This window comes from Nematolebias whitei, chromosome 12, assembly GCF_014905685.2.
Source record: "Nematolebias whitei isolate Nwh7 chromosome 12, NemWhi1, whole genome shotgun sequence".
Classification (NCBI taxonomy): Eukaryota; Metazoa; Chordata; class Actinopteri; order Cyprinodontiformes; family Rivulidae; genus Nematolebias; species Nematolebias whitei.
In genome coordinates this window covers 37,492,600-37,506,891 of record NC_056509.1, presented here as the reverse complement: position 1 = coordinate 37,506,891, position 14,292 = coordinate 37,492,600, and the positions used below count along the sequence as shown (strand labels likewise).

The 14,292-nt window shown below is 36.9% G+C and overlaps 1 protein-coding gene and 2 long non-coding RNA genes across 3 annotated transcripts; all 3 read left to right on the top strand.

Moving 5' to 3' along the window:
• Positions 1-467: 467 nt before the first annotated feature.
• Positions 468-2,824, top strand: LOC119418265. Its single transcript, XR_005187180.1, has 3 exons — positions 468-489; positions 2,233-2,434; positions 2,790-2,824. It is a non-coding gene; the product is annotated as an uncharacterized LOC119418265 (long non-coding RNA).
• A 6,872-nt stretch (positions 2,825-9,696) lies between these two features.
• LOC119418264 (cartilage intermediate layer protein 1) lies at positions 9,697-11,403 on the top strand. Its single transcript, XM_037685525.1, has 6 exons — positions 9,697-9,752; positions 9,831-9,869; positions 9,968-9,998; positions 10,094-10,120; positions 10,828-11,008; positions 11,220-11,403. Exons 1-6 carry the CDS (start codon positions 9,717-9,719, stop codon positions 11,335-11,337), a joined length of 432 nt encoding a protein of 143 aa, XP_037541453.1. The 5' UTR covers positions 9,697-9,716; the 3' UTR covers positions 11,338-11,403.
• Positions 11,404-13,639: 2,236 nt separating this feature from the next.
• LOC119418263 lies at positions 13,640-14,093 on the top strand. The gene is made up of 4 exons (XR_005187179.1): positions 13,640-13,688; positions 13,803-13,844; positions 13,943-13,976; positions 14,070-14,093. It is a non-coding gene; the product is annotated as an uncharacterized LOC119418263 (long non-coding RNA).
• The last annotated feature ends 199 nt before the right edge of the window (positions 14,094-14,292 follow it).

The following is a 14,292-nucleotide window of genomic DNA, read 5'->3' as shown; positions in this document are numbered from 1 at the left end:
CGGATGTAAACAGAACCAACTTACAGGACCGAGACGTTCTCTTGCTGAATCTCCTCTGGTCATAACAGGTAAAATCTTTCTTTAGATTTTTCTTTAAGAGTGGGGAAAAGACACAAGGTTTTAGACCTAAGATGAAACTGAATTAATTTTTAAGAAAGTAAATAAATAAATAAATAAACATTTTCTTCTTTGCAGTTGTTAAGAACTGAACTGGTTTTTGCAAATATGATCAAACAGGTAGGAGTTTATTTGTGGTGTTAAAGTTATAAAATAAAATAAATGTATATTAAATTAAATGCATTTACCAACTCATTATACTGTTTCTGTTACAGCTGAGTTTTGTTTTTGCTGCAGTTTTGCTGCTTGGTATGTTGAACACAGTGACAGCAGTAACACATTTTAGTTTAGACAATGTGTACACAAACTACAACCACTAACTAACATTACTCTGATTATTTTTTACAGGTTACATGGAACCAAGTCATCAACGTAAGAATTTTCATAAAGCATCTCCTGGTGTTTTAGGCTCTTTACTGTCAAACTGTTCTAACAGTTAATACTATTTAAACACTCTAAATGTAAAGAAAAAGTTTCAGTACTTTATTTCATAATATAGTTAGAAAACGAAGTGATAAAAAAACATGGCCTGGCTTCGTTCCACTGGCTTCCTGTCCACTTCTGGATTGATTTTTAAGATTTTATCGCTTGTTTTTAACATCTTAAAAGGTGTGGCCCTGTCTTATTTATGTGATCTTCTTAATATCTACACTCCAGTGAGAGCAACTGGTCTACCAACCAGTTTCTTTTAGATGTCCCCAGATCCAAACTCAAATCCAGAGTTGATGGTCCAAAATTGTTGAACAGTTTACCTGATCATTTAAAGATTGCAGATACTATTGGTACTTTTATGTCTTTGATCAAAACTCATCTTTTTTTCTTGGCATTTGATTCATACAAAGTTTGAGAAGCAGTTATACCTGATTTTTATTGTTGTCCTGTTGTATTTCATTGTTAACTTTCTTGTTTTTCCAGAGTGACACAAGATGTATTCTTGTATTCATTTTAGTTTGACTAATATGAGGTGCTGTTTGTAAAGTTACACAGTCAAAAATTAACAGCACTATTTTGGTCTCATAATTTTCCTTTCATAAGAAAAAAAAAAATCACAAAGTCATATTTTCACTATGTTATTCATGCATTTATAAATGTCATAGTTCCAAACTAAATATTTCATTTACAAGCTAAATATTTAGTTTATAAACTAAATATTTAACTTGCAAGTTAATTATTTAGTTAGCTAACTAATTATTTAGGTGTAAATCAAATATTTAACTTCCAAGCTAAATGTTTATTTTTCAAAGCTAAACATTTAATTTCCAAAATAAATCTTTAATATGCTAATGAAACATTTAGCTCAGACCTAAATATTTAAATGGCAAATTAAATATTTAGTTTGTAAATTAAACTTTGAGCTTGTAAACTAAATATTTAGTGTGGAGTTAAATATTTAGCTTGCTAACTAAATATTTAACTTGCAAGTTAGGTATTTAGTTTGTAAAGTAAATATTTAGCTTGTAAATTAAATATTTAGTTTGGACCTTTGACATTTATAAATAAATGAATAACATGGTGAAAATATGGCAGCATGGTGGCGCAACTGGTAGAGCTGCTGCCTCTCAGTGAGAAGGTCCCTGGTTCAAACCCCGGTCCAGGGGCCTTTCTGGGTGGAGTTTGCATGTTCTCTCCGTGCATGCGTGGGACCAAAAACATGCATGTTAGGCTGATTGGTAACTCTAAATTGTCCCTAGGTGAGCGAGAGAGAGTGAATGGTTGTTTGTCTCGTTTGTCTCGATGTGGCCCTGTGATGGACTTGCGACCCGTCCAGGGTGTACCCCGCCCCTCGCACAGTGATTGCTGGACATGGGCACCAGCGACCCCCGTGACCCAAAATGGAACAAACGGGTAAAGAAAATGGATGGATGGATGGATGGTGAAAATATGACTTTGAAAAAAAATATAAGAAAGGCTAAATAAAACAAAATATTGCTGTTATTTTTGACTGTGTAATTTTACAAATGCACACCACAGACTAAACTGTAAAGCGCTTTTGTCAGCTTTTGTTGTTTTTACATGCTATATAAATATACTAACATTGAAATTGACAAAAAAAGTGTCAAAATGTAATTGCAAAATGTATTTCACCTAAATTATTATCGTTTAAAATCGCTACAGAGCCATCAGATACTATCATTGAACGATTGTGTTGGACCAGATGGTTCAATGGAGACAGTGCCACTGGAGCAGGTGACTGGGAGACTTTGAAGTCCTTGAGAGAAAAGTATCCAGGACAAATTTGTCACAAACCTATGAAAATTCAGGCTGTTACAGCTCAAGATGAAATCCCAGCTGAAAAGACAAATCAGATTTTCTTTGCGTAAGTTGTCTTTACACATTACTAGTTTTAACAAATGCAGTCGCCAAACTAAATATTCTTCCTTCCAACTTTTCTTATTTGTTTCTCCTTAAACAGTCATTAGAAACTATATATCTTTTAGAGAAACTTGTGTTATTGATCAGAGATTTGCACACTTAAAAATACAACATATCTGCATATTCTTTCTGCAATTTCATTTACCAAGCAAAGCATTTCATATGGTGAAAGATAACCTTATAAATAGAAAAAAGGTAAAATAGAGCTGTGATTTTTGGCCTGAGCCCTAGGGAATCAATCAGGAACAATAACATGAGAAAATTACATCTGAATCTCACTTTCCTCCATTTTCTTTCAGCTACAACACCAAAACAGGCTTCATTTGCCGCAATCGGGACCAGAAACATAGACGCTGCTTTGACTACAAGGTTCGCTTTGGATGCCTGTGTAAATTTGACGTCTAAGTTCCACTGCTACCAATAAATGGGAAAATAAACAACAAAAAGATGTTGATTTAAGTGTCTGACTTATATTTCATCCATTTTCCAGAAGGACACTTTGCCCCCACCAAAAAAACTATTGACAAAGTAAAGTTTATTTCCCAAATAGTATATTATCTACTATATGGTTTTGGGGAAAAAGGTTACATATATTTGATCTGACTTTTCTCTTAAACATTGGGTAAATAAATCCAAATTTATTTTGTTAAAGTTAACTATTATTTGTTGTTGTTGTGTTTTTTTTTTTTCTTCAGACTTACTTGAAGTAAACTTTTTATTTAGTCATCACTGAGGCTGGAAAAAATAATATACTCAGTCTCTATATGTCTCATAATTTTACATTTGAATAAAAAAATGTATTTAATGCACTTTCACATTTTTACTCAAGGTTCAAAAAGTAGATATGCTGTTTTCTCTTAAGTTTGTCATAAAACTGCTGTTCATTCATTCAACAGAAACATTTTATAATTCAATGTTTTTTCCCCATTAGAAATACTGTATAATAGTATTTAATAATGTAAAATGGAGCTTGATAGTTGAGAGCTTTGTATGTTAATTGAAAACTCAAATCTGTATTCTACAGGGAGTCAATGGAGAGAAGCTGAAGTTTGAGACATACAGTATGATCTCAAAATGGTGGAGCAATAGTTAGAGCTGTTGCCTCACAGCAAGAAGGTCGCAGGTTCTTTTTTGCCTGGGGCATTTCTGAATGGTGTTTGCATGATCTACCCATGCAAGTGTGGGTTTTCTCTAGATACCCAAGTTTCTTCCCACAAACCAAAAACATCAAGTTAGGGTAACTGGCTTCTTCTGAAAGGGTTTACCAAACTTTACCCTCTTGTGTAAAATAAACTTGCTAGAGTCACCACTGATTTTCGGAGGATAATATCTCGGAGTTTTCAAGTTTTTGGAGAAAAAGCCCACAAACCTGTGTTACAACCCGCTGGCTCAAAAAGGCTGTAACACTGAGGACCACTCTCTCACATTGGCTAAGGTTAATGTTTATGGTTGAGTCATCAGGAGAACACTGAACAACAATGTGTGAATGGCAGGATTGAAGGAGAACAGGACAGCCTGCCATAATTTATGGAACAAAGAATTCTGAATTATATCAAAGAATTCTAAAGGAAAACATCAGAACATCTATCCATGAACTGAATCTCAAGAGAAGGTGAGACATGCAGCAAGACAATGACACTAAGCCCACAAATGGTTCTACTAAAGAATGAAAAAAGTTTGTAAGCTCAATCATCCAGGTAGATAAATGCAAAAAGGTTAAATCAGGTCATCTGAACAGTTTCTTTTTGGGAGAATAGATAAACAAGAATGAAGTTCATGTTATGGAATGGCCAGGTCAAAATGCTAACCTTAATCCATTCAAAATGTTAAGGAGGTTAATAAGGAGCTGAAGCGAGCAGTTGTTGTGAGGAAACCCACCATTATCCCAGAGTTGAAGCTGTTCTGTACGGAGGAATGGGCTAAAATTCCTCATAGATGGTGTGCAGGACTGATCAACAGTTAACAGAAATGTTTAGTTGCAGTTATTGCTACACAGGGGGTCACACCAGATACTGAAAGCAAAGGTTCACATATTTTTGACACTCACAAATATGTAATATTGGAACATTTTCCTTTTTCTTTTTTTTCTGACTGTTGTTTGTGTCTATGCACCAAACTGCAGTTCAGAGTATCCAGCCTTCTTGGAGTCCTTGACAAGGGTACTGGAAGGTACGCCAGCTGGGGATTTATTTATTCTGCTGGGGGACTTCAAAGACCACATGGGTAATGACAGTGTGACCTGGAGGGGCGTGACTGGGAGGAATGACCTGTCTGATCTGAACTCAAGCGGTTTTCTGTTGTTGGACTTCTGTGCTAGTCATAGTTTGTCCATCACAAACACCATGTTCAAACATAAAGGTGTCCACAAGCGCACTTGGCACCAGGACACCCTAGGTCATAGCTTGATAATTGACTTTGTAGTCATGTCATCTGATTTGTGGCCATTTGTTTTGGATACTCAGGTGAAGAGAAGAGCTGAGCTGTGAACTGATCACCACCTGGTAGTGAGTTGGATCAGATGGCAAGGGAAGATGCCAGACAGACTCGATAGACCCAAATATGTAGTGAGGGTTTTCTGGGAACGCCTGGCAGAAGAACCCATCAGAAAGGATGTTCCCTGGGCCTCTCCCTATGGTAGTGATTCGGGCATGTCCGACTGGGAGGAGACTCCAGGGAAGACGCAGGACACATTGGAGAGATTATGTCTCTCAGTTGGCCTGGGAACACGTTGGAATCCTCCCAGAAGAGCTGGAAGAGGTGTCTGTGGAAAGAGATGTCTGGGCCTCGCTGCTCAAACTGCTGCCCCTGTGACCTGTTGATGTCTTGAAGCACTTTGGCTGTGGCTGCCTGGGAGGAGTCGATGGGGGAAAGGACAGCCCCCAGAAACCATCTTATCACCAGCAAACTGGTTAGTCCACCAAAGGAGTGTGCTGCTTTGTGGGGAAAAAACTGTTTGTTTGTGACTCCTCAGACTGATTTCAAAAAACGTTCAATACAAAAAGAGTATTCAACCCTCGCTGTTGAAACTTTAAATCGTCTGGTTGACGAGCTTAACCGTAAGGTGGAGGCGATTGAGAATCGCAGGCCACCTGCGGCTTCTGGGACTCATCAGCGTGGTGGGTTCGACCTTGAAGGAGACTCATAGCATGGATCAGTGGAATGGAATCCCACAATTGGGCATTTTCGGAACCAGAACGCCCAGACTCAAGGCTGAAAAAAAAGTAATCTGTCTGCCTGAAGAAAAAAACAAGAATCCAGCTTATCTAAATCTGACTCCCGATGACCTCGGAGACAGGCCGACTATCAATTTCTCCTGGGACATGAGTACCCAAGGACAAAAGCTTCATTTATCGCCCCACCTACAGGAGGGGTACAGGAGGAAGGTGTCTGGACCAGTCAGTTAGAAGTACTCACTGCAGATCCTCTCTGTTTTTTTTTTTTGTTTTTTTTTATCTCAAACAGTCAATTAAGGATTGTCAACCCAGATTCATCCACTGCCTTCCTTCATGCACTTCACCATAGGACACAACACAGGGTCACAAGAGAGATAGCCAGTCACCCAAACACTAAAGCAAATAAAAGTTCTGGTAGTCACATTCTTAGGAATGTGGTTTGTTGAAAAACTCATATCAAACATTAATTTAAATAAAATCACACATAAATGTAAATATCCTGATAAATGCTCAATAATCCATGTAGAAAAATCGAAAAAAGTTCAATCTGGTCCTCAGGACATTCAAAAAACAAGAAAAAAAAAAAAGAAAAAAAAAATGTAGAAACGTTTCATCTCTCATCCGAGAGACTTCCTCAGTCTGAGGTGCTGTATTCAGCTAAGTCTCTTGAATAGCACCTTCTCAGACTTTGTGGCTAAGGTGAGGGATGTTATCATGGAGACTGATGAAACAATGGTCTCTTTTGATATCACATCACTCTTTACGTGCATTCCTGTTGAGGATGCAGTAGAGGTGGTCAGTTTAAGATTAAAATCAGACACCACTCTGAGCAGCAGGACCACGCTTTCCACAGAACAACTGTGTCAACTCTTGAAACTGTGCCTGCAGTCAACCTACTTCACATATGGGGAGCAATATTATAGGCATAAACATGGGTGTGCTATGGGGTCTCCAGTTTCTCCTATTGTTGCCAACCTGTACATGGAGGAGGTAGAAAAGAGAGCCTTGACGTCCTTTTCAGGGACACCACCAAGTCATTGGTTCAGGTACGTTGACGACACCTGGGTTAAAATTAAATCTCAGGAAGTCCAACATTTTACTGACCACATCAACTCTTTGGATAAATACATCAAGTTCACACGAGAATATGTAAAAAATGGCAGGTTGGCTTTCTTGGACTGTGAGGTCTCAGTCTCTGATAGAGGACTTTTGCAAACCGAGATGTACCGCAAACCCACCCACAAAGACCAGTATTTGCAGTTTGACTCCCATCACCCTTTGGAGCACAAGTTAGGAATCATCAGGACTCTGTATCACAGAGCAGACAGCATCCCCCCTAACTCAGGAGCCAGGCAGAATGAGAAATCCTACACAAGACAGGCTCTAGAGCAATGTGGATATCCTAACTGGGCCTTCCTGAAAGCAGAGAAGAAACCCAAACAGGACTCCAGTCAGCCATCAGGTGAAAAGGAGGAACCCAGACCCAGACCAGTGATCATTCCATATGTTGAGGGAGTATCAGAGAAACTGAGACGTTTATTTTCCAAACATAATGTCCCAGTGGCTTTTAAACCCCAAAATACATTACGGCAAAGACTGGTTCATCCCAAAGATCCAGTCCCCCGGCACAAACAGAGTAATGTTGTGTATGCTGTTCAGTGTCAGGAGGGTTGTGATCAGTCTTACATCGGGGAAACTAAACAGCCACTGGCCAAAAGGATGGCCCAGCACAGAAGATCAACATCATCAGGCCAGGATTCTGCGGTCTACACTCATCTCCAGGCCAGCGGTCACTCTTTCAGGGAAGAAAATGTTCACATCCTGGATAGAGAGGAACGATGGTTTGAAAGAGGAGTAAAGGAGGCCATCTTTGTGAAAAGAAATCGTCCATCATTAAACAGGGGTGGAGGCCTCTGGGTTCAACTGTCCCCCTCTTACAATGCTGTGATTGCTAGTATCACTCAGCCCTCTGTGAACAGTAAACAGCCATCAGTGTGCTAATGATCCATTGTTAGGCTGATGGTCCTTCTTGACCATGTGAGAAGCTGGTTTTGGTTGTCAGCAGCAAACTGGTTGATCCACTCTGAGAAGGTGCTATTTAAGAGACTGAGCTGAATACAGCACCTCAGACTGAGGAAGTCTCTCGGATGAGAGACGAAACGTTTCTACATTTTTTTTGTTTTGTTTTTGTTTTCTTGTTTTTTGAATGTCCAGAGGACCAGATTGAACTTTTTTGGATAAATGTAAATACGTCAATATACTTTGATCTTTGGCAGTACAGGAAGAGCGAGCAAATATGGCATCTCTACACAACATAGATTTCGCACTTTTGAGATCAGTATTTTACTATAGTTCCATAGTATATAGGTCAGCAGCAGAAGCAAACCTTAAAAGGTTAGATACACTATATGTTCAGGATTTAAGGATCATCAGTGGGTCATTCAGAACATCTCCTGTGTCATCATTACAAGTGGAAGTCGGAGTAACCCTCGAAGAAGTGTTAAACTAATGCTAACATGCTGGGTCAGTCTTCAGGGACAAGATGAAATCATCCAACCAAAATAAGTTTAACAGATTGTTGGGAACATAATGAAACAAGCATCATAAGCTTTGGTGAAAAAAATTAAGTTTCAGTTTCAATACTGCCCTAACCTTTCATTATCCATTCCTCCATGGGAATTTCCATTACCTAAAATAATTGTCCATTGTCCAAAATTATTGTGAAGAACACTTTTCTGATATAATTTTATTTACTGAGGGTTCTAATGATTGTAACACAGGTAGGGTAGGTTCAACAGTCAACATCTAAGTCAGTAACATCTAAATCAAGAAGAGAGATTCAAATCATTTATCAGTTTACACAACAGAACTGTTGACAATATTGTTGGCTTTGCAGTGGATAGAGAATGAAATAATAATAAAAAAAAACATTTGTGCATCCAAAAGTATTTCTGCACTCAGTAGTATTGCAACTGGTAAATCATCAATCAGAACAGATATTGTCAATGAAAATTTTATTGCAATGTATAGGATAGAAATTAAAGGCACAAAAATACAACTCCTTTGGGTTCCAGCACATGTTAATATGGCGTGAAATGAAATAGCAAACACCATGTCAAAACAAGTAATCAAGAGAAAGTCCATAGAACTACAAGTCCCATTCAGCAAATCTGAAATTAAACCATTCATCAGAAAATACAATATATGGGAATAGGCAAGGGCATTGCAATTTACAGGAAACTGGAAGACATTTACGCAACACACTGTAAATGGTAAATGGACTGTACTTATATAGCACCTTTCTATCTTTTCAAGATACTCAAAGCTCTTTACACTACAATCTGTGCCCTCATTTACCCAATCATACAGCACTCTATGTCTTTTCAAAGACTAATCAGTGCTTTAGATCACACTCATACACTAATTGGACACACATCGGAGGAAATGAGGGGTTCAGTTTCTTGCCCAGGACATGCATGTGACTGGTGGTGGAATCGAACCTCCAACTCTCCCATTGGCGGACGACTGCTCTAACCACTCAGCCACAGCTGCCCCAACAACATAAAACATGTTGGGTTAGGATGGAAAACAATATGGATTAGAAAATAAGAAAATGTAATTACTCGAATCAGAATAGGACATTCCGATCTCAACTACACTTTATATAAAATGTGCAAGCATCCAACAGGAAAATGCCCATAATATAACCAGCCAAAAACCAAGGAACATGTACTGCTACACTGCAATAAATACAGTGACTAAAGGGATCATCTATTTCAGTCATCTCATTAAGGGAGAAAACACATCAGCACTTCACATTAATTGAGCTATTGGAAGATAAATCAGCCAGCATATACAGGTACAATTATTTTGTTTTTAAAGACAATTATAAATTTAGTCCAATTTAGAGTTTTTTTTTTCCTTTTTTCTTTTCTGTCTATTCTCCAGATCTACACTTTAGTCCAGTTGGTGGCAGTAATGCGCTTAAAATGAGTTTCCCAACCGCCAATAAAAATCAAAAGAAGAAGAAGTAGCATAAAAATCAGAGGACAAATGGTTGCAGGTGTGGAGTCCTCACTGGTTTTCAAGGTAGACTGAACTTTTCAAAGAAAAAAAAATGCATTTGGTACTTTACAAGAAGCTTAAACTGTTTTTCTTTGTTTGCAGTTAACTAACGTCAGGTTTTCTGCAAAAATGATCAACCAGGTAAAATACTCTGTAGCGTCTAAATAATGTGAACACATGTTAATGCAAGACTGCACAACCTTAATGTACTGATGACATTTATCTTGCTCTTGTCACAGATCAGTTTTAGCATTGCAGTGGTGTTTCTAGGTATAATTTTAAGTTGCTTCAATTTTAATAACTACATTTTGTTGACACTAGAAAATCAATTGATATGCTTTGTTTGTTTCTCTTATGTCCACAAGGATATGTGGGAGCCTCCACAATTAAAGGTAAGATGTTAAAAAAAAAAAATAAAAAAATAAAACAATGTTGGTACAGTCGTGTATGTGTGCGCGCATGCACACTAGGGGTTGAACGAGTATATAATTTTTAAACTCGACATTAACATAATAAAACCTGAGTAGAACTCGAGTATTTGATGTCATAGATCTCAAGATACAAAATTAAGTAAATGAATAAAACCGCAAAAACGGGTAATTATTTACCAAAAAAAAAGACCAACAAAACATTGGGAGCGTATATGATGCTCCTACCATTCATCATACTGCAAATAAGTCGCATGAAAAACTAAACTTGTTATTATTATTATTATTATTATTATTATTATTATTATTATTATTATTATTGTTGTAGTTATCATTATTAAACTGCAAACGTGAAGAAACATGCAGCACGTCAAAAACGAAACTTAAACCGAAACTGGTTTGGACCCGGTGTTGCATCATACTCTGTGACCTGCAACAGTGCAACACCGCCCTCTACGGTCATACGGTGGTCACATATGACATCACTACGGATACCCGACGTTACATTTTTAACCTCGATAGATGTCCTAGCAATCGATGTGTAGATTACTCGAGTACTCTGTTAATGCCCTAATGCACACACGTAACGATATATCCAACCTGCTTTTTTTTTTTTTTTTTTTTTAAAACTCTGTCTAGCTTGTGTCACCGTTTTTGTTTTTTGCTCCTAGGTGTTCCAGGTTGCTGGACTAACTGGTTTAATCAAGACACCCCTAAAGGAACTGGTGACTTTGAGACTTTTGGTCAACTAATGAGAAGGTACCCAGCAGAAATCTGTATCCACCCTCTCAGTATTGAGGCTGTCACTACTACAGGGATCCCAGCTGAGAAAACTGGGCAAAAACTGTCTGTGTGAGTATTTGTAAAGTGTTGTTGGTGGCCATCAACAAACTATGTATTTTGATCTGTCTTGAGATTTAGTATTGGAGTAAAACACACTAAAAAACGCAAAGTGTTTCAAGTGCATTTTTTTTTTATTTTAATTTTATAAACACCTTTTCACTTGGCATTTCCTCTTGAACTGTAATAAAATGACTTTTTTTTTTTATCTTTTATTTTTCAGATACTCTGTGAAAGACGGCTTGATTTGCCTCAATCAGAACCAGAAATCTGGCACCTGCTTTGACTACAAAGTTCGCTTCGAGTGCATATGTCCTCTACACTGTCTCGACACCTGCTAATGACCTGATTTAAAATCTGCCTTATTTCAAACTCGTCTTAATCATTAATGGTATTACAATCAGAAAAGGTGTGGTTTTGATTTGAGTAGTATTGTTTGAAATGAACTAATAAAAACTGAAATCCAAATGTTGCCTCTGTATCATGCATACCCAGTGAAACCTGATGAGTCTAAAAACGTTTGTATTTTTAATTGAACTTATAAATCACTTGACTCTATGCACAAAGAGCTGGTTCCATTATTTGAATAGTTGAGAAGAACCAGTTTGGAGCTGTTGAACTCATCACATTTGGGGTTCAGACGGTGCAATTGGTTATTAAGAACAGATGCCTCCATGATCAAACTACACTGGAGTATCCTGGTGCACACTCTAATCCAGTTGAAGTTGCCCACCACAGCTAATGATGCAAACACAATGGTTAAACTTGGAACATCAAAAGGATCAAGTGGTCATCTTGAAAACTAGGATGAGTACTCTTTTTGCAGAGGTGTGCTAGGGAGTAAAGTTTAGTGTTTGCATTTTGAGTAATGCATGGCATATCTATCTTATCAGGTGTAGAATAATTGGCCAGTCACTAAGTTCCTGGAATTGGTGAAATATTCTTTGTTTGCAAATTGTCACCATAGAAACTTGATGCCAATAAAAGTAATGGTGCAAATTGAGGCCAAGCCAGTAGTTTTGATAACTTTTGTGGGGGTAGACATTGTGGTTCAGGCCGCATTAATGGAGATAGAAATGTAGACACTTCCGAGGTGAATAATGTGTGCCGTCCCCAATTACCTGAATTTAAATTTTGTGGAAGCTAATTCCACTAAGGATCCCCAAAGATAAGAAAAACGCTAATCCCTAAAACCGAGTTCTGCTACTAGCAGTTTAGCAGAACCATGCCCACCAATGGAGAGTAGCATTATAATCTTTAATTTCTCTTTAGTTACCTTTTTAAAGTAAATGCAGGACACGAAGTTGCATAACAAACATGCCATACATTCACAGATCAACAAGTTAGCACACCACCGTACAAATCTAGCTCCAAGAAGTTTTCTCTAGGTCATTACAAGAAAACCACTGATACTCTTCACAGATCATGTGCATTCTTAAGTCTCCTAGAAAGCTTAAGGTGAAGAGCACCTTTCAAGAAACTATGACCCCTGGCAAACATCCAAATCAACATGTGAATAGTTTCACCTGCAAAACATTTTTTGGACTGGCCTCAGACATAAAGTTGAAAAGACTGCTTCAGTCTGAAAAAGTATTTTGGATAAAAGACAAAACATTTCAACAAAGAATCCATCCAGATGACCTGACTTAACCTTGTTAAAGATGAGTCAAATTGTGTCATGCTGGTAGATTCATGTGAACACTGAATGTTGTGATGAAATCAAAAGTTGCTCTAAAATAATATACGTTTAAGTTTGTGCATTTGTAAGTAATCAATATTTTTTTAACAAATTTTGTTTGTATTTAAGTTTCACAGGCTAGAGGTAGCAATAAAGGTAGGCAACATTTTAGTACCATTTACAGTGGGAAATACTTTATCTTGACAAAAATTTGGCATTTTACAAGAATGTATAGACTTATACTTTCTTTGTAAAGAATAAACCATGGATGTCACAGGGTTATTTTTATCAGTTCAACTTCTTTCTGACAGAACAGGCTGTTTGACCAAACCTATGACTTTCTAAATATTACATACAAAAATATATGTGCACATCTGGAATTAGTCAGTGTCAAAAGATGGATTTCTGAATTTTCAGTCAAAAATAAATGCATCATAGCAGAAACTTAATTTGGTTGCTATAACATATTGCTGTCAGCTGTTTAAAAATATATATTTGGATTTATCTTTTTTTATGTATTTTATTTGCTAGTTTCCAAATTTAGTTGTTATACAGCGCTGTAGAAAAAATGAGGTAAACAAATTATATATTTAAAGTTAAAAAAACTTGTCAACTTCATCTTGTAACATTTACAGAAGTTTGAGAAAAAATATATATTTTATTTAATAAAAATACATTAAAATATCACAAATCTTTCACATTTTTATTCAATTCATTTATTTTATTTTATCATTTGTCTTGAATCGTTGGTTTGTAGATGATAAATCAAATCTCACAAGTCACCACTTGTTTGTGTGTGGACAAAACCTTTGAGGTTCAAAACTGGAACTGCTATGTTGTGTAACTGGTCCTTTTTAAACATTTCCAAAAAAGACTGCAGGAGTCAACATTTGTGGTGAAATCTTTGAGTTTCTGCCAGAGGGTGAGACTTACTGCTATAAAAAGACAGATGTAAACAGAACCATCTTACTGGACTGAGAAGTTCTCTTGCTGAAGCTCCTCTGGTCCTCTCAGGTAAAATATTTGTTTTAATTTTACTTTAAAAATGGAGAAACACAATTATTAGACCTAAGATAAAACTGAAATGTTGTTATTTAAGAAAATAATTAAATGTTTTCTTGTTTACAGCCGTTTAGAACTGAGCTGGTTTCTGCAAATATGATCCATCAGGTTAGAGTTTAGTTGTGCTGTAAAAGTTATAAATGAATATAAAAAATTCAATGTAAATAGACTTTACTAACTTATTATACTTTTGTGTTTGGTTACAGTTGAGTCTTGCCTTTACTGCTTTTTTGCTGCTTGGTATGTTGAACACAGTGACAGCAGATTTTAGTTTAGACAATATTTACACAAACTAAAACCACTAACTAGCATTATTCTGATTTTTTTCCACAGGTTACATGGAACCAAGTCATCAAGGTAAGAATTTTCACAAAGCATCACCTGGGGTTTTAGGTCCTTTTGTCAAAATTCAAGGATCAAAAATGTTTTAATTGTCACACCAGTTCACATTTGCATGTTTGTGTTGTGAATCTTGGACTCAGGTCCCAGATCAAGAAGCCTAACAATTAACAAATAAATACATACAAAAGAGTATACACACACACACACACACACA

Excerpts from the sequence above, each read along its gene's own strand:
- LOC119418264 (XM_037685525.1), top strand. The coding sequence starts at position 9,717 with ATGGTTGCAGGTGTGGAGTCCTCACTGGTTTTCAAG. Across the intron at positions 9,753-9,830 it reads AGTCCTCACTGGTTTTCAAG|TTAACTAACGTCAGGTTTTC; the intron begins GTAGACTGAACT and ends CTTTGTTTGCAG. Across the intron at positions 10,121-10,827 it reads GGGAGCCTCCACAATTAAAG|GTGTTCCAGGTTGCTGGACT; the intron begins GTAAGATGTTAA and ends TTTTGCTCCTAG.